The 25,744-nt window shown below is 42.8% G+C and overlaps 1 protein-coding gene across 36 annotated transcripts in view; it reads right to left on the bottom strand.

The window, feature by feature from the left end:
- The window catches only part of citb (citron rho-interacting serine/threonine kinase b), a 46,920-nt gene that overhangs the window by 6,462 nt on the left and 14,714 nt on the right, over positions 1-25,744 (bottom strand). For 4 of the 36 annotated variants that reach the window (XM_085787683.1, XM_085787684.1, XM_085787682.1 and 1 more), the window contains 26 exons: positions 23,072-23,251; positions 22,851-22,904; positions 22,663-22,716; positions 21,703-21,843; positions 20,830-20,955; positions 19,784-19,879; positions 19,443-19,559; positions 19,118-19,227; positions 18,730-18,904; positions 16,539-16,736; positions 16,390-16,443; positions 13,007-13,204; positions 10,485-10,678; positions 9,409-9,544; positions 9,208-9,312; positions 7,569-7,709; positions 7,204-7,323; positions 6,466-6,709; positions 6,131-6,292; positions 5,903-5,926; positions 4,632-4,802; positions 4,047-4,227; positions 3,323-3,411; positions 3,091-3,195; positions 2,675-2,844; positions 2,284-2,328 (listed from right to left, as the gene is read on the bottom strand). In XM_085787683.1, the coding sequence (XP_085643809.1) occupies positions 2,284-2,328; positions 2,675-2,844; positions 3,091-3,195; positions 3,323-3,411; positions 4,047-4,227; positions 4,632-4,802; positions 5,903-5,926; positions 6,131-6,292; positions 6,466-6,709; positions 7,204-7,323; positions 7,569-7,709; positions 9,208-9,312; positions 9,409-9,544; positions 10,485-10,678; positions 13,007-13,204; positions 16,390-16,443; positions 16,539-16,736; positions 18,730-18,904; positions 19,118-19,227; positions 19,443-19,559; positions 19,784-19,879; positions 20,830-20,955; positions 21,703-21,843; positions 22,663-22,716; positions 22,851-22,904; positions 23,072-23,251 (3,390 nt within the window). The remainder of the gene's footprint in view (positions 1-2,283; positions 2,329-2,674; positions 2,845-3,090; positions 3,196-3,322; positions 3,412-4,046; positions 4,228-4,631; positions 4,803-5,902; positions 5,927-6,130; positions 6,293-6,465; positions 6,710-7,203; positions 7,324-7,568; positions 7,710-9,207; positions 9,313-9,408; positions 9,545-10,484; positions 10,679-13,006; positions 13,205-16,389; positions 16,444-16,538; positions 16,737-18,729; positions 18,905-19,117; positions 19,228-19,442; positions 19,560-19,783; positions 19,880-20,829; positions 20,956-21,702; positions 21,844-22,662; positions 22,717-22,850; positions 22,905-23,071; positions 23,252-25,744) is intronic. The other 32 variants (XM_085787685.1, XM_085787687.1, XM_085787701.1 and 29 more) reach the window with 21 other exon arrangements.

Raw genomic sequence — 25,744 nt, 5'->3', positions numbered from 1 at the left:
AGGGAGGGGAGGGGTCAGCTGGTCACCACCTCACTGTGACCTCGGGGGTGGGTGGGGGGCAGCAGAGGAGCAGGACAGGAGGGAGGGGGGGCGTGGCTGTGTGCGGGTTAACAGCATCAGAGGTGGGACCAAGTCACAAGTCAGTGTCCAGTTTTAAATGAACTTTAATGCTTTAGCCTGTCCAGATGTTTTGTATATTAATGTAGTTGATTTGTAACATAAACATGAAACCTAAAAAAAAAATACATAAAATAATATGAGTGAAAAATGATAATTCTCCTAATGATCCTGTTTCCATCTGGGCTGTTGGTCAGGATGTGCACAGCGGTGATGAGACGTTCACTGACACTCTGTTGACATCAGCTCTCGTTGACTCATTATTACCAGTATTAGCAGCAGGTTCCTCATTAGTGACTTTACTCTCAAAGAAAACATTCCCACCACAGAGAAACTACTCAGACTGACTCAGCAGGGCTCTCAAAAACTGTTACAAAAGCATCTGACTTTTATACTAATTAGCATTAATTGAGGTGGTGTTTCTAATCCTGGAGGCAAGATAAGTGAAAGGGTCTTTTCTTAAAAAAAAGAAAGAGCCCTGAGCCCTGACTCTCACCCTGAGGTTTGTTTCCTGATAAAACATACTGTATTTCTACAGTCTTATATCTCCGCCAAAGGTTTGGTTGACATTTAAATCTAAAATCCAAATTCAAACACTGGAGTAAATGATCAAACTGAGTAGCAACTCTGAACCTCAGACATTTCCTATTTTAACTTCTATCAAACATAACACAACATTTACTATCATGACTTTTTATCAGATGAAGCGTATACGTAGAACAGATGTATAAGCAGAAACTGTTTTGTCAATGTAAAGTCAAAGTCACTGTCACAGTCAGTTAATGTGAGACAAGCCTCCAGCTTAGCCGTCTTAAAACACACTTTTATTCCTCGGCTTTTAACACCGTTTAAGACTCAAACACTTTTGCTTTTATGTTCTTATTGTTCATTTATTTTATTGCTTTTATATATAAATAATGTTTTATTCATTTATTTGACCTCTGTTGTAAAGCACTTTGGTCAACCTAGTTGTTTTTAATGTGCTCTGTAAATTAAAATGGATTGAATTGGATGTTTGAGTAGTCAACTATGGATCCTCCAAACTGTAAATTGTAGCACAGTTCATGTCGCTCAGTTTGTGATATGGTATTCACAGATGAGTCACGTGACTTGAGTCCCAGTCTGTAAAGAGTGAGCAGAGGGGCAGGAGAGGAGGGGGGGGGGGGGGGGCACAGACGTGTACAGCAGCAGGTCGACACCCTGCTGTCTGATCCCTGGACAAGTGCGGAGGATCAACCCAAAGATGATCAGACATCTTGGTGAGAGTTTGTGCAGAGTGGATTTTAAAACAGGACACCGGAGAAAAGAAGATTCAAACGGCTACATGGACACAGAGTTCGTACAGGACATGAGGAGAGTGAGAGTGAGGAGTGGTCACAGCAGGTGAGGTGAGAGCGGGGCCGCGGGGTGACCAACCAGCACAATGACAGACACATGCACTACTGCGTGCCTCTTAAAGGGATAGTTCAACATTTTGGCAAATTGGCCTATTGCCATAATCTCTATAGTTTTAGGAGTAGGTTTGTTACCTTTATTTGTCGTTGCAAGCTATTTTTAGAACGGTGGAGCAGAGCTGCGAGCTGCTCAGAGCTACGCTACGGAGGCTAATGGGATTTCTTGGTTTCCCTCATCAAACTCATCAAATACACAATCCAACAACTCCAAAACGCTCTGGTGGACAAGTTGCGACCTGCACATTCACCAGACAGAGTTGTTTTCAAGGCAAATGCAGACTGTTTGCTGAAAAACTGCCCCCAACGGGAACACGTATCAGTGGTTTTGCATGAATTTGCCTCGAAAACAACTCTGCTTCGTAACGTTGTGTTATTATCTCATAGCGTGGTGAATGTGCAGGTCACAACTTGTCCACCAGAGCGTTGTGGAGTTGTTGGATTGTGTATTTGATGAGTTTGATGAGGGAAACCAAGAAATCCCATGAGCCTCCGTAGTGTAGCTCTGAGCAGCTCGCAGCTCTGCTCCGCCGTTCTAAAACTAGCTTGCACCGACAATTAAAGGTAACGAACCTACTGCTATGACTAGAGGGATTATGGCAATGGGCGCATTTGCCAAAATGTTGAACTATCCTTTTAAAGTTATGTGTGTGTTTGTGTGTGTATGTGTTTGTGTGTCAGCAGTATTGTGTCTATATCTTTGGTAACTCTTTACCTGAACCAGAGGAGACAGAACCATTTGTCTTTTGGACACAGCAGCCTATGTGTGCAATGAAACCCAATGGAATGGGCAGAACAGAGCAAATCAACGAAACATGCCCATATACCAGATGTATGATGTGGCATGATGACAAAGCAACAAACAGGAGTGAGAAAGAAAGAGAGAGAGGAGAGAAAGAGAAGAAGGGGACAATTAACGACACATATAAGTGAAACTAGCGGCCATTAAACTCTACACCTGAAGCCTAAATTAACCCCCCACCCCACTCCACCCCACCCCAGCTCAGCAGAGAGTTTACAGCCACAGCCGCAGACACAGCAGCTCCCTATGACTGTGGTTGTTAACGGTTCAATTGAGTCGGCAGACATGCTCCAGAGATACTCACTGCGTCGGCCTCGGCCTTCTCCCGTGAGGCTCGCCCCCCGGCCACCACAGACTCCATGACAGCCACCCAGCGCTGTTTGTCTGGGAAACTGGGAGCCATGAAGAACATAGACTGTCCAGGCCAGCAGGGGGCGTGACAACGGGACTCCAGCTTCAGGACGTAGGGAACGTCTGACACACAGGGAACAGAGGTCAGGGTTCACCTCAGAGGTGTGTTAGTTCTGTCAGTCATTTATACTAAAACCAGGCTCTTTAGACAAACAAGACAGTGGTAAACCATGAGTGTAGAGTCTTAATCAGTGTATCAGGCAAACAGGATGCAACTAGGAAGTAAAGTTACAGATCAAGGGGAGGGGGAGGGAGTGGGCTAAAGAAAGTTTTCTACACTGGAGACTATTCAGAGACTCGTGTGTCTACCTGACTTGGCGGTGTTTGGCAGCTCTGATGCCCCTACAGCTCCGTGAACCACTACCTCTCCGTCTGACAGACACAGGTCAAACTCCTCCAGAGGCTTCACTGAGTCTGAGTAACACACACAGAACACACAGAGTAACTGAACCTGTGGAAGTGACTGAGCTGACAACCCCAGTGGGACTGGCAACTCTGTTGTTCTGTTAAATAACTAGACAGGTAAAAAATGAAAGGAAACCTTCTCTGGGCTCGATCTCGTAGATGGACACTTTGGTCCCATCCAGGACCATGTACTTCCTCTCCCAGCCTTGGCCTCGCTTCCCATTCCTGCAAACACACACAGAGCAGCTGCATCAGTATGAAGAACAGTTTTTTGCAGGAAACTCTGCAAATGTCTTTGTTTGATTTGGTTCAAGGACCAGACGGTGGAGTTTTCCAGGCAGAACGGGAGCCTGTCGGGCCGTGTTTAGTAACATCAGACTGCCTGATCAGTGGGAGGAGATGACACAGACACACTGTCATTCATGCCCTGCTCTGTTTTCTCTTTCTTCCTGTTTCCTGTTTGTTTGTTTTCTTTGCTGCTTTGTTTCCGATGCCTACACTTGCTGCTCTCGTGTGAGACTCTTGTTGTGTCTTTGTCTCATTGTCTGCCCTCTGGTCTCTGGAGCTCAGACAGTAAGAACTAACCTTTCTACCATTTTTGTGTCTCTGTAATCTTGATTCAGTATCTCTTGTCCCGTTTCCGACTCTCTGGTTGTAAATGTTAAAGAGTTAGAGGGCAGAGGTTGTGAACAAAAGGGCTGAGGAACAATAACCTTTTTATCTTGGATACATTATTCTTGGCTTTGTGTTAATGACACACAGGGTCCAGATGTTTCAGGTTAATCTATAAAACTCCACCTAAGATCTACAGCCCGTGCCTTACTGGTGAAGAACAGTGGCTGAAACAATCCATAGCTCACCTGGGCTGTTTCATCCAGCCCTCCAGGTGCATGTGTCCACCAGCCTCTTTGAGCTGCTGGCCTGGAGAGCTGCCTTTGTCCCGACACAGGCCCTCAGACAGATGCAGGGAGCAGTCGCTGGACATGCCACATGTGGCTGGAAGGCAGGGGGAGCATTTTGGGTGGCACAAAGCATGACACTCTGTGGAGAAAAAACACTGTGAAAGAGAGTGCAATGCCAGACGAGGTTTTAGCTCCTCTCCACACACCTCTGTGTCCAGTGGCACAGAAGGAACCGGTGTGTCTCAGCAAAGAGGATGGACATTTATATTTTTTCACTGAAAGATACCATTTTAGTTTTCTAAGTTTGGAAAAATGAAAGATTCAAATACTGGTCTCTAAAAACAATGGGAGTGAGAGGCGACAGCAGTGACCGTCAGAAAGGTCACACATCATAATACTTAACACTTCCATTCATCATCCAGATCACAGTAGTAGTAGTAATCACTATAAAACATTGTGTTGTGCAATGAAAACAGATCAGTACGTTTGTTTAAAGTGAACCAGAGTTCAGGGCTGTCCCCGGGGGACACATGTGTAACTCACCGAGACAGGTAGCGGCTTGGCGACCAAAGTGCACAGTATCCAGGCACACGGTGCACTTGGCAGCTCTCATGTTGAGTCCCACTGTGAAGCGGTGAGGGGTGTTGTGGTGCACCACTCTCTCCCTCTCCCTCTCTCTGTCTCTCTGACTGTCCTTCAAACGGCGGCTATACTCTGAATACAGTCGGGGGAACACAGTGAGGGCAGGCAGCCACAGAGCGGCCAACCGTGTCAGGCACATCCAAGCACTTCAAAAAAAAAACCTCAGAGCACCATGCCATACCAACCATGAAATCAGTTCAACAAAAGAGAGAAGTTTCCAAAACAACTGGGAGATGTTTAGCAAAATGCATAAGCAAGTCAACTCTGAAGACAAAATGCTTGAAAAAGAATATCGATTTAATCAATCCCTTTGCTTGGGCCCACTCGCTGCTGCAGTTTAAAGGCATCATCCAGTCGATATCAAGTTCTCTGTTGTGCGCACATTATTCCCTGTTTGCAGGTCTACACACCACAAGACGTTCTGTGCAACACTTGTCTCCTGTACTTGCCATGTACAAGTCTTATATAAAGAATATATCTTCACTTGTACATAATAATCTCCATATAAACAATGACACCTTACAGTATGGAGTTTCTGCAGCTTATCTTTGCCATTATGTGCACTTAATAGTTTTCTGAGTTGTTGAGGTTAGCTGCATCTTTTCTATAATTATACTGTGTTGTGTCTGTTTTTACAACTTGTCTTTGTTTTTTTTAGTTTCTGTTGCGGTCACAATCACCAAATTTCCTCATCAAGGTTGCAGCGACGTCAGATGAGATGAGGATCATCCAGTCCTGACTCTTTTGTTCTAACCCTGTAGCTTTAGTGAAGATGAATACAATGACTGAATAATACCTTTAGTCGTTTTCAGAGTGTGGGTTCAAACATTGTTCTGTGATTTACAGAGTTTATCATATGGTACATGTCTGTATGATGTTCAAGGTGGGAAAGAGCAGAGCAGAGAGGTCTGCAAATCAGGCTGGCTAAGCTTCAGCAACCAAGATAAAATGCTTCAGATTTCTAAAGCTGTGCACTGGAAAAAAAAAAAAAGAAAAGAAGCAAATTTTACTTGAAGATGTCTCAGCCTCATCTGACCAGCCTGGTGGGATGTGACATTTTATAGGAGTGCAGAGCTTTTAAAATCTGGCCTTTCAAGGATGTGGATGACGCAAAAGGAGAGAAAGAGAGATAAGAGACCAAACTGCAGAAACTACGAGTTTGGGCAACTTACTTTCAAAAGTGACCCTCCTTCTCTCTGAAAGGTGTGTGAAAGAAAAAGGAGAGTGAGAGCTGTGTGAATGATCCTTCATCAGTCAGATCAGATAGCTGTTTTTTCTTTGTGTGTGTGTATGTGAGATAGTCAGAGCCAGTGTGCGTAAAGCGTGCACCTTTACCCTGTCTTTCTGTTAGAGAGAAAAGTTTCACTTGAGTTAACATCACCCCCCACACACACACTCACCCTCGGGTGTAGGTGCCGTCTCCTTCCTGCGTCCCGAGTTGGATGGTGCCAGGTTGGTCGGGCCCTGCTGGTGCTCAGGAGACTTCACCATGGCTGACATGATCATCTGCTGCCGCGCCGCGGCCGGGTTCGCAGAGTTTCCATGATCTTTATATTGGAGCGCTGGTGTTAAAATAGTTAATCAATTGAATTTTGATCTTTTTTATTACTATTATTTATGTGTACAATGCACTGTGCTGAGTAAAGTGTCATCTATTGTCCAAACAATGAGCAGTAGTAGTAATGATACTATTGCTAACGTTACAGGTTGCACTCCAGCTGTATAACCATCTGACCTTCCTCTCTCAGAGATCGCAGCTCTGCTCTCATCTTCTGCAGAGCGTCCTCCAGCTCGGAGCAGCGGGAGCGCTCTTTGTCCAGAGCCGCCTTCATGTCGCTGTACTGCAGAGGGACGGGCTGGATGGACGGCACAGGGGACACCTGGCCCTGACCCTGCCCCTGCCCCTGCCCCTGAGCCTGGGCCTGGGCCTGAGCCGCCATGGCGGCCAACAGATCCTCCCGACGACGCCCAAACAGACCCTGAGACACACACACATACACACACAAACACGAGATACTGAGGAAAACATACAAGAGGAGACCAAAATGAGAAGTTGGTACATTCAGATTCAGTAACTTTTTTTTTTCTAACAGGAGGAAGAAGTTGTACAAACATCAACCACCGCTCATTGTTTCTGTGTGGTGTAATTACACTTGATGCATAATGTGAGTCATCCATTAGTGCCCTGAATTTAATTAGTAAAAAGTAATTATCAAACTTAGAATTTTATTCATTTTAGTCATTTTTATTCACAAGCTTTTCTTATATATATTTATTTATTGAACACATTCTAAAGAAATAATGAATTACATAGTTATGATGGGTTCACCCCTTATATTTACAGGTCCTCTATAGATTTTAATTTTGGGAAATGGATTTCTTCCCCCATATTTGACCTTTCTTAGCTGTATTATAAATGCTTTGTTTACTGCTTACAGTATTTAGTTTGATCGGCTCTATGATCTCATCTGACCTTTTTCTTCTTGGAGCCCCCGTGGGCCTGGGCCTGGAGGAAGTCTATGAGCTTGGTCTGCTGGGTGATGGTCCCCTCCATTTTCACCTTCTCATGGGAGTACACAGCCTGCAGGTGGAGCTAAGTGAACATCACTACTGCCATGAATTTCTCCTCAAGTACTTCACTTCACACAGAGGGGGTGACAGAGAGGAAGTGGGGGGGTGTATGCTGAGGGGTAAAACAAATTGTGTGTGTGGGGGGGATAAGTATGTAAGTGAGTATGTAGCTTTCACTAGTAAAGCAAATGAGAGAAAGATTTGCTCCCAGTGCGTCTGTGTGCATACACAGCTGTAGCTATATGTATAACGTGTGTGTAGCAGCACCTGGATATTCTCCAGCTGGTACTCCAGGTCGCTCCTCTCCGTTTTGAGCAGGTCAGTCTGGTCCAGAGCGTCCTGCAGCCCCTGGGTCAGACGGAAGATGTGGGTCTTCTGGGCATCCATCTGCTGCTGCAGCTTCTCTTGCTGTGGAAGGGAAACAGCTGTTACATCACCGTCTGGACCCTGTGACTTTGCCACTTGCACGTCTCACAATTGATTTGTGCCGGTGATAGCACCGGCTGAACCTTGCGGCAAAGTCTGACAGTTGTTAAAAAAAAAACAGGGTGATTTTTCTATATGGGAAATTGGTTGGCAGCAGCAGCATGAATCACGAAGCAGCACAGAAGTTAAACAGCTAACATAGTGAATAAGAGGAGAAGATCAATAGGGTGTAGAGTTGTATAAAAACATTTGGAGACGTAATATAATATTGCGTTTTGACTTAACGAGGTAAATACAACGTTCGTGAAAGTCAATACTAACTACACTGTTTGGCAGACGCGACAGCTTGGAAACATTTTTTTCCGTCAGCTAAGAACCTTTTTATTCTCGACTCTTCCTGCACATCACTGCAGGGTCTGAGATATTTTTAGGCTCATGTCTTGAACACACAACATGTTCAATCTGCCCACAGGATCTCAGTGATGTTCAGGTCAGGAGACTGTCCAGGTCACTCCCAAAGCTTCAGCTCCTGTTTCTTCAAGTGGATTCTGAGCTCTGCCTCGGATCATTGTCTGTTGTGAAGACCTGTCTCTTTTCACTGTCAGGCACTGCACTGATGCTGTTTAGTGGAATCCGTTCTTTCCTCCTCTCTCTGTGCCATGACATTTTGATGAGTGGAAATTTTGGCTTCACTTTAGATCCTGTCATTTGCTTAAAGGCGCCAAAGGTCGTTGACTGTTACCACACGCTTTGAAGAGTCAGAGAATTTATTAGCTCTTGAATGATCATCAGCTGATAAATCCTAATGTGACCTGCCTTACAAGTCCTAATGAGTCAATTAAAGCCTAATGAATGTATGACGTGTTTTTATTGCCGATAAGAAAGTGCTACAATCACTAATCATCTTTTTGATTTTCAAGTTCATTAACTAAAAAGTGATAATACATTAACATTTGAATAAAAGCTTGTTTTTAAAGGGGACCCATTATGCTTTTCCAGCTTTTCAGACTTATAAATATTTTTAAAATGTTGGATACTTGTTCCAGAGGACATGGAAGTGCCAGATTATGAGGTCGGTGTGTGTTGAAATAATTCCGGGGGCAGTTTCAGGAGCTCTGCAAATGCTTGAGTTTGGAGAGTTTTTTCTAAAGTCTCATTTTGTAACGTCACAACTGCGCGGTGGAAGGGAGGAGCGCTGAATCTGAGCGTTTCAGAGGGAAGCAGGAAAGAGCCAGAATGGAGGAGTACACAGTCAGCTTGTATGCGATATGGAGTTTTTTATTGATTAAAACCTCCAACAGTGCCCCACTGGGGTCCAATATCACATTAAGAGCCCCTGAAATGAGACACATGTCCCCTTAAGTGACTGATGTCTGCTGTGGGGGTTTGTATTTAACTTTAAAAATCAACAAAACCTGTCACTCGTCCAGGGGTGTATGGATCTGCACACAACTGTGTATGTGTGAAACAGAGAGGGTACCTCCTCCAGCAGTCTCTGCTTCAGATCCCTCTCACTCTCCAGCTTTTGCTGCAAACTGCGGGCGTTCATCTCCAGCATGGCATGCTTCTTCTCCAGATCATTCAACTGAGAACAGAGAGCAGGGAGAATTTGCTGTAACATCTGTTTAACAACAAGAACAAAAACAGTATAACACTTATTTGACAGCATGGAAACACTTACAGTGTCTGCAAGGCTCTCTGCTTTGAGTTTCTGGTCTTTGAGGGCCTGCTGCAGGGCCAGGATCTCAGCTTTGTGCTCCTTTACTGCCTGCTCCACCGCCTGGCGAGACTCAGAGCTGCGCTGCTCAGCACGAAGCCTGGACACAACCAGCAAACCGTTGATGTTACACAACTCATTTGCACACAGGTTGAGGTTGTTTATTTTGATGTGACATGAGAACGTGGGTCACTGCAGTAAGGACTCCTGTTCGGGGTTTGTGCTCTACCAGGTGAGCCCTTCACTTTTCACTCGTTCCTTATCAAATACATGTTAATTATTTGAATACAAAAAAATAAATCCAGATTCATGTCTCAGGGTGTGTATTCCTGTATTTCTATCCTCGCACATGTAGAGTAGAGTAATCCAAACCTTTAACCTTGTCCCCTGAGGGTCAATTTGTCTCACAGACAGCAGTCAATTTTGTGTTTTTTTGTTTTGTTTTATTCTGTCTTTGTTTTTATTATCTTATTCTGCTTTTATGGTGATATGGATCCCCTTGGGTCTGAAATAAAGATTTAATAATAATAATAATAATCAATAGTTAATAAACTAAATGAATTTACAGACATTTAAAGAATTGCTCATCTGCTGTTACTTTGAGGGGTTAGTGCAGGGCAAAGTCTTGGGATCATGATAAAAGGAAAGTAGATGCTTTAAAAAAAATCCTGGGTTTTAATATGCTTTTTGTGTACCCAATTTCCATCACCCTGCCTACACCAACTCAGAAAATAATTTCATATATTTCCCAGAATACCCTTCGAAAAACCCCTAGAGACTTTGCCCAAACCTGCTGCATTGAGTGTGTGTAGGCGTAAGGATCCAGATCCAGCACTGATCGCAGCACAAACATTCAAAACAAAACAGTTTTTCTCAGAGTAGAAAACAGAAACTGAAACATGAGCCATTCCTCAAAATGTAATGATATCACTGGCTGTTTAAGCACATATCCCTTGAATACCTATAATAACAGGGGAAGCACATGCATGTGGTTGTGGTGACGGTGTATGTGTGTGTGTTTGTGTGTGAGAGGTGATGACCTGTTCTGTTTCTCAGTATCCAGCAGTCTCTGGATCTCCCTGGTCCTCCTCTCGGCCTGGTTCTTCTCCTCCTCCAGCGTTGACCTCCAGGCATCCCACTGCCTCTCCTTCTCCATCAGCTCGTCGTTCATGGTCTCCAGCTCCATGACCTGCTCCTCCAGCATGGTGCACGTGGTCTTCAGCGTCTCAAGGTTCTGGTGCGAAACAACATTTAGATGAGAGCCAGTAGTGCATCTATAACAAGCTTCAACACCTGTTTTCAAAAGACATTTTGAGGTGAGAAAAACAATGTTTGTCCCCACGCTGTGTCAGATTTTTACTGATTATAAACAAGGATCTGGTGGCAGTGATTTATATCCACTTGGGTTAGTGAAGACTCAGAGCCTCGGAGGCCTTCCTCTTCCCCTCAGGAAGGCTCAGGAGGAAACATCCTAGAGTCTGGGGGTTTGTCATCTTAGGATGTGTAGATGTAAATCAAGAGTGAAGAAATCTTCATAAAGAAATGAGCAACAACACACTGAACAGTACAAGTCCTCACTCAAAATGCCAGTATGCAAGGAAATAATTTTTTTTTGTGTGTTTTGCCTTCATCATTATCAGGCCGTGGGGAGAGGGAGATGTATGGAGCCCTAAAGGGACATGTGGGTAAAAAAAAATTGATAAGTGAAAAAAAAAACTAACAGACAAACTTTTTGGAAACATAGACATATCCACAGACATATACATAGACGCCTCATTGACTGCTGCCGTGCATAACAGCGTGGCCGTCATCATAGATGGGCACCTGCTTTGCCTCCGGTGCATTCACCTCCATGGAGGAAGGAGGGTTATGCACAGGTAAAATAATTCCGCCACTGTCACCTTTTAGTTTTCAAGCTTTGGCTGCAGCGCTGTGAGGGTGTGATGGAGAGTTCACCACAGTGTGTGGTTTGCGCGCCACGTGCTCACCTGCTGTAGCAATGCGAGGAAGAGGCGGGGCTAGCGAGGGGGATTTTTAGTAGAGCTAAATGTGGATGCGTTCCTGTCCAAAATGTCCACTCCTTGCTCTTTCTCCCATTAGAACCTGCTGGTAAAAACTGCCACTACAGTGAGGACAGCAGGGTTAAAAAGCTATTTCTACAGCAACTTCATTAAGATGTCAGACGTGGAGTTCAATCAGCCATAGTGCTTCAAAAAAAGCAGCATGCCATAAATAAATTACAATCCCAGACACGGAGGCCTGTGAGGAAGATTTGATGGTAGTTTAGACAAGTTACATCAAGTTTGGTAACTAATGTAACATGTAAATGACTGTGTGTCTTCAGTTTTTGAATAGTAACCCCCAAAACTGCCGGTGTAAAAGGCTGCTCTAAGGTCCCATGGTGTTATTTACACGACATGTTTGGACACAGAACGGTATCCTGTGTTGTTCACGGGGCCTACACAAAGCGCTGTGTCTCATGTCTAACAACATGCTGCTTTAGACAAAGCACTGGGAGACAAATATAGCCCGAGCTGGTACTGCAGCAACACCACAGCCCTCTGAAGTCCAACGCTTCCACAGCTGACACGACCTGGGAGTGATGGGGATGACACATCCCTCCCACACACCACCCCATCCTTCGTCTATGACTTCCATCGCTGGTTACACAACCATCAAGACCGAGCGCGCTACTGGACACCCACACACATATCCTCCCACAGGGGCAGCGCACACATCACACAGCCTCCTCGCTTGCACTCTCTCCCGCTGCATCCAGAATACAGCGCATAACAATACTGAAATATTCCCAGGGTTTCTGCTGCCTGATTTACGCTTAACACTGCCAGAGCCAGGAGAGATGTCTGGGTCACCTGTCACAGCCATTGTGGAGACATCATATAATGTGAGTAAGTGAGAATCTGGTGTCTGGCTGAGTGGGAAGCGGGCAGAGGAAAGGAACCCGAACAAGAGCAAGCAGAAAAAACAGATTCCTTTTTGAATGTTCAACTAATGAGAGCTGCTGCTGGGTGGTAATTTTGTGCAGAAATTTGAAAACCACTCAACTAAAGAGGTGACACGTTGGATCAGCGATAATCCTTATGTCTACATTGAATATAAAAAACTATATTCAAAAGTCAGCTGCTCACATAAAGCCTATCCAGGTGTTTTAGAGGATTGATGGTAGATTACAGGATTTCCCTGCTGACTCTTCTGAAATTACTCTCACGTATAAATAAATCCAATGCATAATAATGGGAATGAAAATAATAGCAGTTCTAATAGCAGCACTGTTTGCAGAATCAGATCAAAATGTTTACAATCCATTTAAATGTTCCCTGTGGAGTTCTCTAGCTAATAAATGAGTTTCTGTTTTCACACAGAACAACATACATGTGTCAGTATGACAGATGTGTTGACTGCACTAGTTTTGTGTGTCATATTATGAATAAAATTAAACAAATGTATATTTGCTTTCCTACTTCTGGCTCATATAATAGCCATTATATATATATGTATATGCTAACACAATGTGATTTCATCACCACCAGCAGCCATGTACCTGTTTCTGGTTGTTAAGGTGCATCTCGCGGTCGGCCACCTCCCGACGCAGCCTGTCCACATCCTGGCTGAGGTGCAGCCGGTCCTCCCGCTCATCAGAGGCCTCATCCAGCTGCTTGGACAAGTAGAAGTTCTGGCGGTTCAGCTCAGCGTTCTCCTGGGTCAGCGTGGTCAGCTGCTCCTCCAGGTCAGTGATCACCTACAGAGAGTAACGAGGGCACGCAGGTCTAAAGAGAGGCAAATATACGCAGCACCCAGTCTGCACCTGAAGTACTCAGATAAGTTACAGTTCATTTAATTTTTGTCTTTGTAACTATTAAAAGGATTCAGTTGTGTTTGTTTAATTATACATTCATATTTATGAAAAGGCGCACTATGGTGTTTACAGTGCATTCAAGTTACAAAAAGCTGCCTGAATTATTGATGAATTACTCCACAAATAAAAAAGCTGATTGGTTTAGATGAGTCGACTTTGATGACGGTTTAAACTGCGCTGGAGTTCACACAATAAATGCACATTCATTTTTCAATTCATACACATAAGAATGCCTCGTTTACATCTTGCACATGCACAACACTGTGTCATTAATCATCCACACAAAATCTCGAGTCGATCCCCCTCGTAGTCTAAACTCTGTTGTTTCATGGCTTCATGGTGCAGATATAGTACTGTAGGTTTTTGATAAAATGCAGTTATCATTTAACTGTGATATCTGGGCTACTTGTTTAACCAGGCAGGATTCAGAGCAGGGAACAAGCTAATCATTTCATCAGCATCAGTCTGTTCCCTTAATCAGCCATGACTACTGTGCACGCTTCAGGGAAATGAGGGTTAGAGGCTGATGAGGCTGCCTGTTAAGAACCCCTTATTCTCAGCTCTCGAGGGAGCATGTGTACCACGCAGAACTTCAAGGTGGCGGGGGGAAAGAGGCAAAGCTTTTAAGTACATAAATTAGCTGTCTCTTCTGTACTGACTCAGTGCTTCCGCTCCCCCGAGGCACAGGACTGACAGCAGCAACTAAATACTTAAGGTGGGGCTACGAAGTCAACAGAGGAATGGGTGCAGTGGTGATCTGGCAAGCCTCTATATTTACTCTACTCGTCTGTCATCCCAATCTATGGAGTAACTTGCAGACCTAAAACAAATCACTTCCAGAGCTTTGCATCCCCTGTTGAATACAAATTGCTCAATACTACTTGTGAGGGCTGTTTGTGCGCACCAAATCAGAGAAGCACAGCTAAAGAGGCGGTGAGTAAGTCCCAGAATTTCCTGGACAAAAATCAACGTAACATTTACTGTACACTGATGGCAGCAAAAACAGAGGAACATCTGTTCTTTCAGTGAAACAGACTGAGCAGCAGAGATGCTGTGGAGGGTGGATCCACCTAAATATATCGTAAATATTGTATGGATGACTGATATGGATAAAACTGAATTATGCTGTGTGTAGATTGAGTACATTTCCTGGAGATTCAGCTGAGAAAATACACTTCGTAGAGCTGGAAAAACAGCAGCACTCTCTGATTTAAATATCATCCACAATGGTCTAATACTACCAGTGCTAATACAGTACAATAATACAAAGCTACAGAGCAACAAGACAATGTACATTATTCAACTCTAATGTTGCTATGTGAAGCTCTGTGAAGCTGAGACCTCTGTATAACATATCATATTTTTTTCAGTCACTTTTATCCAAAGTGACATTTGAGTGAGTAGAGAGAATAAAAACCTGGGGGCACCATTCTCAAGTGGTAGAATCAGAAACCTTTGACTGTTTTATGTTACTTTTTTTATTTTTTATCCCACCTGAATAGTGTACATGACAGTCTAACATTAGAGATAATAAAGATAGAAAAAAAATCCTACAAAAAGCTGCACACAAAGAAGAATATGTTAACAGTGTAGTAACTCTAAAATCTTACCAATAGTGCAGCTAAAGATTAAAATCTATATTTAATGTTTCTCTTATTATGGGATGTCTTGAGTGAAATGCTGATTTAGGTCTGAAGTTATCTCATGAGAAAAGGTTGTGGTGTGTCTAAAACGGAAAGAGTTAATCCCTCAGGAGTGTGTTCAGTGTATCTCAAGGAAACTGGCACTTCAGATTTTGACGTGTCTCTCTATATAAATGGAAAAAATGGTCTGATTAAAGAGATGGATTCGATGAGGCACTATAAACTGATGCAGATGAAATGTCAAGGGGTGGCACAAATCATTATTAATCACCCCCAGGGCTGTGATAAAACTTAATGGCAATTTAGTTTGCAGTTTTCAAGATATCTTGCTCAGGTTTAAAAAAATGTTCATCGGACAGACAGAGACTGACATCACAAGTATTAGCAGGGCAAAAAATAGAGTGACATTTCAAGCTCTGCTTGTTGCAGAATTTGGCTGTGTTTGCCTGAACATTAGCCAGATGAATATATGGACAGTTTGTGAGTGGGAGGATCTTGAAAGTAGGGCATTGGGATAAAGGCAGACCATGATGGTCTTCGTCTTAGGGTTTATTCAAGATATATATACATTTTAAGACGCCGAAATCCTGTGACAAAGTATTTTTCTTGAGGTTAGTGGGACATTAGGGCTGCACAGTAGCACCATCCCATCATGTTCAAGAAAAAAATATGACATAATGGTAATACTAAAAGGAGTCAAGAGACTGAGAAAACCCTAACCCAACCAGAGTGCTGTGGTAACACTCTGTAAGACTCTCGCTGTCTGTGGAAGAAAGTAGAAAAATGATTCATCTAGGCTGAGTGTTCAATAACAGTAATAAAGACAGACCATGTGCGCTAACTACACCACAGGTAATATTGACTGCAGGGTGAACAAATCAGAAAATCCAAACAGCCATTGTGACTGGATAACAGCCATTATCCTCCAGTTACTGCTCCAGCAGGGGCAGTTGTGGTAATGCTCACTCAGTTGTTAATATGTAGAACAGCATCATGGAAACTGCTCCTGATTGAAACAACAAATCTCAGTTCGGCCATTTACAAGATCTTTTCTGAGAGTCATGAATTCATGAATGTGGAGTCCTTAGACTTTTCAATAAGATGATGAACATTTAACAGTTCGTTTTTATATTTCTACATAAAGGAACAACCACTGACTGCAGTGAAATGAGTAGTGTTTAAAGGCACAGTGCGTCACATTGTGATTAATGGAAGTCAGAGAGATACAGTATACATTCAAATGAGACCCAATTTAGACCAGCAACACAGATGGAATGAAACGTTATGGTGACTTCCGGTTGTTAGTTACGTGTGTGTGATGATGCGTGATGATTCAGATGGTGTTCAATGTCACATGTGCTATCCAATCCTGGAAAGAGCAAAAACATATAAAACACATCAAAAGTGAGTGAGTGAGCAGCTTACCGCACAGCTGTCCCTCAACACATCAAACTTGCGTTGAATCTCATCTCTGTGTGCCTGGACGGTTTGACAAGGGAGAGAGGGACAGGTTTCACAGGCTGAATAATATAAGACAAAAGCAGAGCTCATCTTCAGTCGTCTACTTCTCTCACTCTGAGCACAGTGATCTCCTCCTCGGCCTCTGCTGTGGTCTCCTCCAGCTCGGTCTTGGCCTGCTGCAGTTGGCTCTCCAGAGCGTGGCGGGCCGCCTGCAGGTTGCTGATCTGGGATTCGCGCTCCTGCAGCGACAGGGTCAGCTCTGTCACCTGACGTTTAATCTCCAGCTTCTGCTCCTCGTGCTCCAGACCGATCTATGAGGGAAGACAGAGAGGGGACCTCCAGGATCAGGGGGAAGGAGGGGGTGATTCATCCACATGCAGCAGTCACAGACATGCTGACATGACACAACTCCCCACGGGGATGAAGGGCATTATACCTGACATTTCACCTTGTCTGACTCCGCCATGATTCTTCCTGCTTGTCTTTTCTTTTGCAACTGCAGTAAAATTGCAAGTAAGACTTTTACTGCCCAGCTCTGTAAAATAACAATCAGATATCTGCATAAAGTAGCAGAGAAGCAAAAACTAGTGCTGAGATGTCTTCCCTATAACTGTTTCATCCCACCTAGTGCCTACAGCCTCTATCAACAACAGCTTTATATGCAGCACCTGCCTCCACGTGGGTCATGATGCACTATAATTAGTTCCTCAGCTTACATTCAGGAAAATAATTACTGTGTTTCCTCTGTTTGGAGGCAGATGATTACAGATGAAAGCAGTCTAGTCCACAACTGTGACTATTTAACATTAAGAAGTGCTGCATTCACAGGTTGTAGCTGCTCCATAACAGTGGTACAATGATTTGTTGTTGCATGGATGAGACAAGTTGGCATGGCACTGACAAGAAGGTCAGAAAAAAATTGGGAAAAGGGAAAATGGGTTACTAAATCCATTTATGTCATTTAAAAGCGTTTATCATGCCCCACCACAAGGTGGCGCATTGTCATGATCACGCAGCGCATCCTCACTCGGAGCCGAGATGCTGACGAGAGCACCCACCGATAAACAAGCTGGCAAACCCTGGTGAGAAAATACAGTTAGAAGCTGCAGAATGACTATAAATCCCTTTGACTCTTAACCAACTGGTCGCTCGCTTGTTGGGAACGAGTCTTGTGTATTATGTTGGATAAGAGGAGCCGTTTCACTGTGTGAGCCCTCTGAGTAGTTTTTAACGGGATCATCCCTATGTTCCCCTCTGTGTCCAGACTGGGGAACATAGAACCCTTTTTTCGAAAAATGGTCCTATGTTCCCCACTTTTCCCCCAAAGGACCTGGGGAACATGCAATTTTTGTACCCATACCTGGAAGTGGAGTTGTGAGTGACTTGGCATATTTTTGCCTATTTTTGAGTGAGAAGTTGAGTTGTGACTTTGAGTGAGAAGTGTAGGCTAATTGTCCCATTGGTTGGGTTTAGGCAATGAAGAAAAGAGTTGGTTAAAAGAGTTTAGTAAAAAGACCAGGTAGAGGCTAGACAGGCCAGATAGATAGAGTCCAGATAAAGACAGTCCATCGACCAGCAACAGGAAGACGGAGCTGGGAATTACTTGTGAGGATCCTCCGACTTTCCGAGTAGGGAATCCGACCTCGGGGGGGGGGGGGGGGGGGGGGGTGTTACAGTTGTAGTACAAATGGAGCGCACCATAAGACTGATGTCGGATCTCTTTTCACATGCAGTCCACGATTGCAGGGTCGCCGTCAATCAAGATGCGCCAGCTCAGATATTTTTATATGCTGCATTTTATTTGAACTCAATTTATATTCGAGAAAGTGAAAGTATAGAATACTGTTGTTTAAGATTGTGTGTGGTGTTTTTAATCATAATTTTAAAAAGAATAATAATTAGTTAAAAACAATTTTTTAACAGTAACATTTCAGGCGACCCCATTTGAATTCCAGGCGACCCCACGTGGGGTCCCGATCTCAAGGATGAAAAACACTGTCTTAACAGCAGAATTGAATACTTAGAATGACAATATTTCTAATTACTGATTAACTATTAACTCTCACCAGTATTTAATGCTAAAGTGTTTTTTTAATGGAGTCAGATTAAATAAATAATTCTTTTACTCTGAAAACCTCATCCTAACACCAAAATGACAGAATACATATTGGGGAGATATTGTTCCATGTCTGTATTATATTTCCTCCCCTACCATGTGTCACACTTTTCTGATGGTAAAACCTATATGCAATAATCTCTAAACACACAAATCCGCTTCACAACCCTGCTGTAATATCTCCTCACCTCCCTGAGCCTGGTTTCCAGCTCCAGCACTCTGCTCTTATTGCTTTGCTCCTGCTGACTCATTTTCTCTAGATGCTCCTCCAGTTTGGCGTTCTGGGCCTCCAACTTCCCGGCCTGAGACTCCAGGTAAAACTTCTGCTGGCGAAGCTCGGAGATCATCTCCTCCTGGGCTTTCCTAACAAGAATACACACAGAAGCATGCAACACGTTTAATAGAAGAGGTACTTTAATCTTTTGGCCTGAATCTTATATTTCATCATTGTGACAGGAGTGGCTATTGTACTTAAGAATTCCCCTTTTCAATGGTTTATTCCATGAAAAGAAAAGTTTTTTAATGCTTTTATTATACACTGACTAGATTAACACAATTTTGTGTCTCGGTACTTACATGTTTTTCTGAGTGTAAATGCTGCTGTTGGCTGCCAGTTTGTTGGCCTCAGACAGCTCACCAATTCTCTGCTCCAGGTTGTTCATCTTGGAGTCCATAGCATTTATGGTCTGAATAGAAATTATGGACACGATGATTTGTGTTTTTAATAAACATTCAGCTGGTTCTTCACATCCCCGGCTTTAACTGGTATCAGGTTAGTTCGCATTGTTGTGTGCTCCACAATAACCCACCCAAGATTATTCCAAACAAGAAATCTATGTCAGTGTGATAAATGTTAAAATATGCCTAAAATAGTGTCGCTGCCAAGCTGCTCAGTACTTACCGCCTTCTGTTCACTGATGATGCTGCACTTTTCCTGCACCTCCTCCTCATATTTGCTCTGACTGGACTCCAGCATCTCCTTATCAGCCATGTCCGCCTTCATCTGGGCCTCCAACACCTGCTCAATGCCAGGAAGCCCACATAACTATAAGAAGGATATCACTTAACAGGACAAAGAATGGGGGCACACTGTAGATCCCCCCCAGTCACAGAGAGCACCCACTGCTCAAAGCACAGCACAGGGCACTTCCTGTAATGCCATCAGGATATACCTGCCTGTTGTTTCACATTGCAGTAAAGGTTCAGCGTGTGTGTGTGTGTGTGTGCGCTCTGAAATCTTACCTTGATCTTGTCTTCGTAGAGCTTCTCCTTCTGCTTCAGATGAGTCTCCAGCCGCTGGGCTGTGGCTTGAGTCTCTCGCAGATTCTCCTCCAGCGCCTGCATGAAACAATAAATATGTTAATCACTGCATATTAAAAATCTGCAGCCCCATGCACAAAGGCTAAAAGTAAGCAAAATATACCTCTCAACTAAGTTTTGCTAGTGTGTAATGCAGAAAGCATTTTAACACAAACCATTCACATTTAGTTAGCTGTCTAACATAAATCACTCGGATCTAATCTCAGTCAGTGATGGCACTGTGCCTAACCATGTTTTAATGAGCTCAACTCTGGGGCTATTTTGGGGTATTTGATAGTATTTTGTACTAAACATGACAATGTTGACAAAACTGTACAACGAGCTATTACCTTCTTCCAAACACACCCCTTTGCTGTTTGTCACTAATAGCCACAGGTGGTCCACTGATCAGGATGTACTGTAGATTTACTTGTTGACCAAAAATGTTATACTAATAAGAATAATATAATTGTGATTTGTCCCAACATCACAGGAAAAACCAAATAGGACAGTGAGAGAGAAACATCCACACTAATAAGTTACACTAATTGAAAGCACTTGTGTGGGTGTAACGTGGCTCTGTAGGTGTTTTAAAATGAGACCCAGTACAGTGTGTAGCACATCGTAGGCTTTGTCCTACCTGGAACGGCCATGGGTTCAAATTCGACCCACAGCTCATTACTGCATGTCACCCCCCACCCCCGTCCCCCGCCTGACATTCCTGTCTCTCTCCACTGTCATCATCATCATCTCTTTTATCAGTCCTATTGAGGCAAACTGTCTTAAGAATTACTTTAACATGACACAATGTTGATGTAACTAATTACTGTATGGCTGTTAGAAATAAGATGGGAGATGATTATATTATATGAAATAGCACTTTCTCTGCATTTGATACATTCAGATGTTTGGTGACTAATAATAGTGGCCTCCTCTGATTTTTTATTTTTTTGGTTTAGCTCTGAACAAGAGATGAAGAGGCAGGTCACCAGAATCTTATCTGCCATCTGCTGAATCTGCTGGGCCTTGCTCTGGATCTCATCCTTCAGTTTCGTCTCCCGCCGCTCGACGATCTCCAACCTTTTCACCTGGTTCTCGAGAGTCTTCCTTCCATCCTGCGCATAGAAGACGACAGTAACAAACAGGTCAGAATATCCTCAGTACAATAGCATGTGTTCTGCTATTTCCACTTAAAGGAGGAGCTGATCATAAACTGTAGCAGTCGTATTCATTGGGCTTTTTAGTGATGCACTTCTGAAATGTTTATCTCATTATTCCAAGATCCTCATTTTGGTTCCAAACAGCTTGTTTACGTTTTTGTGTGCTGGTGTGAGGGGTCTTTGCTCTGAGTCTCCTGTAAAAATGACCAAGTGTAAATTACCCAATTTGCTGCTGTTGTTTTCAAATAAATCCCCATTCAAAAATGAATACACAAACTGTATAAAACTATAGTGTATGTGTATGGGTATACTGACTATCAAATTATATGAAAACAGATAAAAACTAACTACCTTAAAAGTTTAACACAGATACTTCTATAAAGATATTGTGTCGTGGCTATAGACTGTGTGACTGGGTCCTGAGACAAATACTTTCCCTGTTGGTATCTGCATTGTTTAACATGTTTAACTCCTTACCACCAATGTTGTCAGGTTAAAAGCCTTTGATTTAGCAGTAAAACCGGTAAAATTACAAAAATGACATAAACAAAAATGAATTGCTTCTCATTGTGATCAACCATGACAAACATTCAGTCTATGTGACATGGTATCATGGCAGCACAAGTGTTCCTCAGAAGGTGCAAAAACATCATGTTCACAAAAGAAAATATGGGCTCTTTATGCTGAGCAGAGTGTATGTACCTCAGTCTCACGCAGGCGTCTGCGCAGGCTGTCGCTGGAGTCCTCCTTGTTCTGTAGCCTCTCTAGATCTCGCTCCATGCGGTCTTTGGCCACCCTCATACCCTGAAGCAGGTCTGTACCCTCAGCACTGGCCTTCATCGCCTGGTGTTTAAAGAAAGATATCCATTAAAAAAACAGTTTGTCGACTAAAATGACATACAGTATATAAACATTTGACATTGAAACTTTTCTAAATAACAAAATCTGGCCTCCAGACTCTGATATAACTCACCACTGTAGAATTAGTGCCAACAACTAAATCAAAAATAACAATCATACACACATGCACCAGACTAATTATTGTGTATAATAACAACACCTGAAATGAATCAGTTATGCAGCTGCATCACTTCCATTGTAGCCCCAGTGCTTAGTGTATTGTTGTTGAATTTAGGAACAGGAGGAATGGTTTGTATTCTCTTGCTAAGTTCAGTGGCAACTGAAACAAACTACAAAACAAATGTTCTTGTGAAATTCTTAATCAATTCCACTCTGAGTTATTTTCAACACAGTCCAACCCTACAGCGTATTTGACGAATTAGTTTCCATTGAGTCAAAAATGTAGACTCAGTCTGTCTGGAAAATCAGCTCCACATCCTCAGGATGGATGGTTCTTTAAAATATTCATTTCTAGGAAAAGACAATTAGGATGAAATTATCTTTACTAATGAGGCAAAGCTGTTTGATTACTGATAATTTAGCAGTGAGTCTATAGTTTTAAAGGACAGCTTAATTGTTCTGGAGCCAAAGACCAAATCTGACTGTCGACTGCAGTTTAAGAGAGAGACAGAGAGAGGAAGATGGAGGGCAGGGAGGTTAAAGAAGGAGTTTATACACTCATCTGAAAGTGTAAAATGCTGTTAAATCTCTTGCACAGGCTCATAAATTATTCATTAATCTTCCAAGCAAAAAATATTCTACCTTGGCAAGCTTCTCTTGAAGATCGTGGATCTTTGTCTGCTGCTCTGCATTGGTCTTAAGAAGAAAAAAAAAAACAGTCATCATATTTGGTTAAAGTCACTCAAACTTGTCAGTGTCCTCATGTAGAAACACTGTATTTTTGCTATCTTCACTAATCACAATTGAATTACTGTAACTTCATAAACTACCTTCTCCATCTTGGTGATCATGTCCTCTGCATCCACTTTGCCTTGCTCCTTCGCCTGGGGAGACATGGGAAAATCAGTGAGATCCAAACCAGAAATGATCATGACAAGTAGATGGTAAACTAAAACTTTACACTACAAGTGAGTCGTGTATCATGTGGAATGTGGGAAGAAGCAGAACCTCTGTCTGTGTAACTTTCAGACTTATTAACAGCTTTAGTTACAGTGTAGACCTTCTGCATCCTATGCTGGTAGTCTGCAGCCTTCCTCTTTAGTTCCTCGCTGCTCTGTCGCGACTCTTTCAGCTCAGCCTCGTACAGGTCGCTACGGCGACGGGCCGCAGACAGGTCCTCCTCCAGCTGTCTGATGGAAACTCGCATCTCCTCCAGCTGGGCATGATATTCCTGTGACCACAGACCACAAAGGCCACGCACAAGAGAGGATAGGAGAGAACAATTGTCCTAAATACAAAAGGAACAATAACATTTAGAAATAGTACATTTCCAATTTGTCAAATAGAGCAATAGATTCCACTTAGGGCAGCACATACTCCTGCCAAAAAATGGCCTCAATAGGAACCAGTGTTTTTGAATTCTTGCCACTTGTAAATACTTTATTCATTTAACTATTTGTTTAGCTAACATTAAGAATGGCCTTGTACCACTAATGCAAAATTGAAATAAAACTATATGTTTAAAGTGGTAAATAGCCCTCCAGCAGCCTCAGTGTTGCTTGACCTGAACCATTTTGATGAGAATGTTCTTGTTGGAAACCACTGCATCATTCATAAGAGGAAGTTTATTCATAGGAGATGCACTTAAGGTAAGCTGCTAGCATATTCCAACTTAACAGGATAAAAGCATTTTCAGCATAGTGTTGGTAATTAAAAGACTTGTATGAAGGCCATTACAAGTCCAACATTTTTGGCAATTATATTTAAGAGAGAGAATTCAAATATGGTGCCAGGTATAGCCAGACTAATAGTATAAAAGGTCCTCGTAAAGAGAAAGAAATTTATCAGCCAGACTCACTGAGTGCCCGTGTCTGTTTAATAGCGATTAGTCACAGCCTTACAGATCTAATTTCAACCTGCTCATCAGTTTACAGGGCACATCAGCCTGTCTGTCAAGCTGATAAAAAGTAGCATCCAGGGAGAGACCGACACAGATTAGGACAAATGAAACAGACAGCAGCAGACACGGGGAAAACAAAGCAGAAATAGTTTTGCTACGTGGAGTTAAGGGTTTACGACTTTGTCTCCCTGACTGGCCGGCCCATGTTGACATATCTACAGGGACGTTCCTGAGTGCGTCACACAAGAAAACAGATCACCCTCGATAATCAATGCGGCTCAACAGGAACAAACTGACAGTTGTGACTCCCCGGTTCAATAAAACCTAGAAATAACTCTGAAATTCCAGCAATTTCCTTGACAAAACAATGACTCCATGTGAGGAAATTAAAGACAGGGGAATTCAGCTTTCAATAAGATGTTAAACAACTAAGGCGCATTGGATCTCTGTATTCTTTTATTGCAGGGGAGCTGACACAATATCATTGACTCATTCAGATCATCTGTTGCATTAAGAGTCAACCGTAAAACATAGCTGTGCTGGAGATTTGCCATTGTGCATCATTTGCAGAGATTCAGGACTCATTCACAGCAATCTACTACATGACAAAACAAAAAAAATCTGTCATCATTTCTTCCACACCGATCATCAGACTGTGAGGATGATGTGTAGCTTGAGTCTCTCAGCCTCTCAGCACATCATTTTTTCAGCAATCTAGTGCATTTTAAAGACTTTTCTTTTAAAACAAGCCAGGTGGAAACATTAAAAAGTCAGAGCCAGTGCTTTCAACCAACCTGTGGAGTTCATATCATCTTAATCAGCCAGCGAGCAAAGACTGATCATATCTGACAGGTGCCATTTCAGCTGGTGATAATGATAGTTGGCTGGAAATAAGAAGCCAGCATTTTTCTTCCTCTGAAATAATAGACCTATTGTTTATGAAAAAAATGACTAACAATTTTTCATTGTGGAATCTGCCACGGTCACCGCAGTAAATCATACACATGAGCCATCTGACCACGAGGAGCTCGACAGGCGCAGCAGCAGTCAGGGAGGAAGGACTGAGCAAACAGCCAACTGACAGGTGCAGGAGGCCAGAATGTGCCAAGGAAAGTAGCAATGCACCACTAAAGCTAATGAAGAAATCAACTCAAGTCTATTTATTCAAAGAGCACATTTCAAAACAACAGACGGAGATTACATTATTGGGATTATGTGATTAATGATTACAAAATCTTTCATTTTGTTCTTAACTAGGTTTGTAGAAGGGATAGCAGTGACTTTAGTCAGCAGAGCTATGTAACCTGGAGCCTGTCCATTCAGCTCTTTAAAAATAAAATATTCAAATATTTAAATCAATACTGTATTTCACTGATAACCACTGACCTGAGGCCAGTATAGGGGATAAGTGGGCTCTCCTCTCAGCACCACTGGAGTCTCACCTCTGCTTTTTGAACAAGCTGCAGGCAAGAAAGAGGAATTTGCGATCCTAAAGAATTAGTGTAATTTTCTGAGTCTATAGATAAGAACAAACCGTCTGTCACTCTCAGGAGAGAACGCTCTGTGCTGCGGTGCATGTTGAAACCTGACCAAAACGAGTCCACTACGGTGAATGTGTCCAAGAACGACATGACAGAAAGAACTCTTTCAAGAACGTTGACAGTGAAATGCAGAAATTATAAGGGAACAAGGGAAGTGTTTGAATTACAGCATGTTCAAAAGCAAGCTGGCACATAGTCATTGATCAGGTATAGTAGGTGTTTGATGTGGGGTTGTCTGAGGTAGTTACGCATAGTCTTTGTATTATCTACATGGTAGTTCAGC

The sequence above is a fragment of the Trachurus japonicus genome, chromosome 9 (genome assembly GCF_045865225.1).
Source record: "Trachurus japonicus isolate A0001 chromosome 9, Traja_1.0".
In the NCBI taxonomy this organism is placed as follows: domain Eukaryota; kingdom Metazoa; phylum Chordata; class Actinopteri; order Carangiformes; family Carangidae; genus Trachurus; species Trachurus japonicus.
Note: the sequence above shows the minus strand (reverse complement) of the source record. Positions and strands in the feature narration are given on the sequence as shown.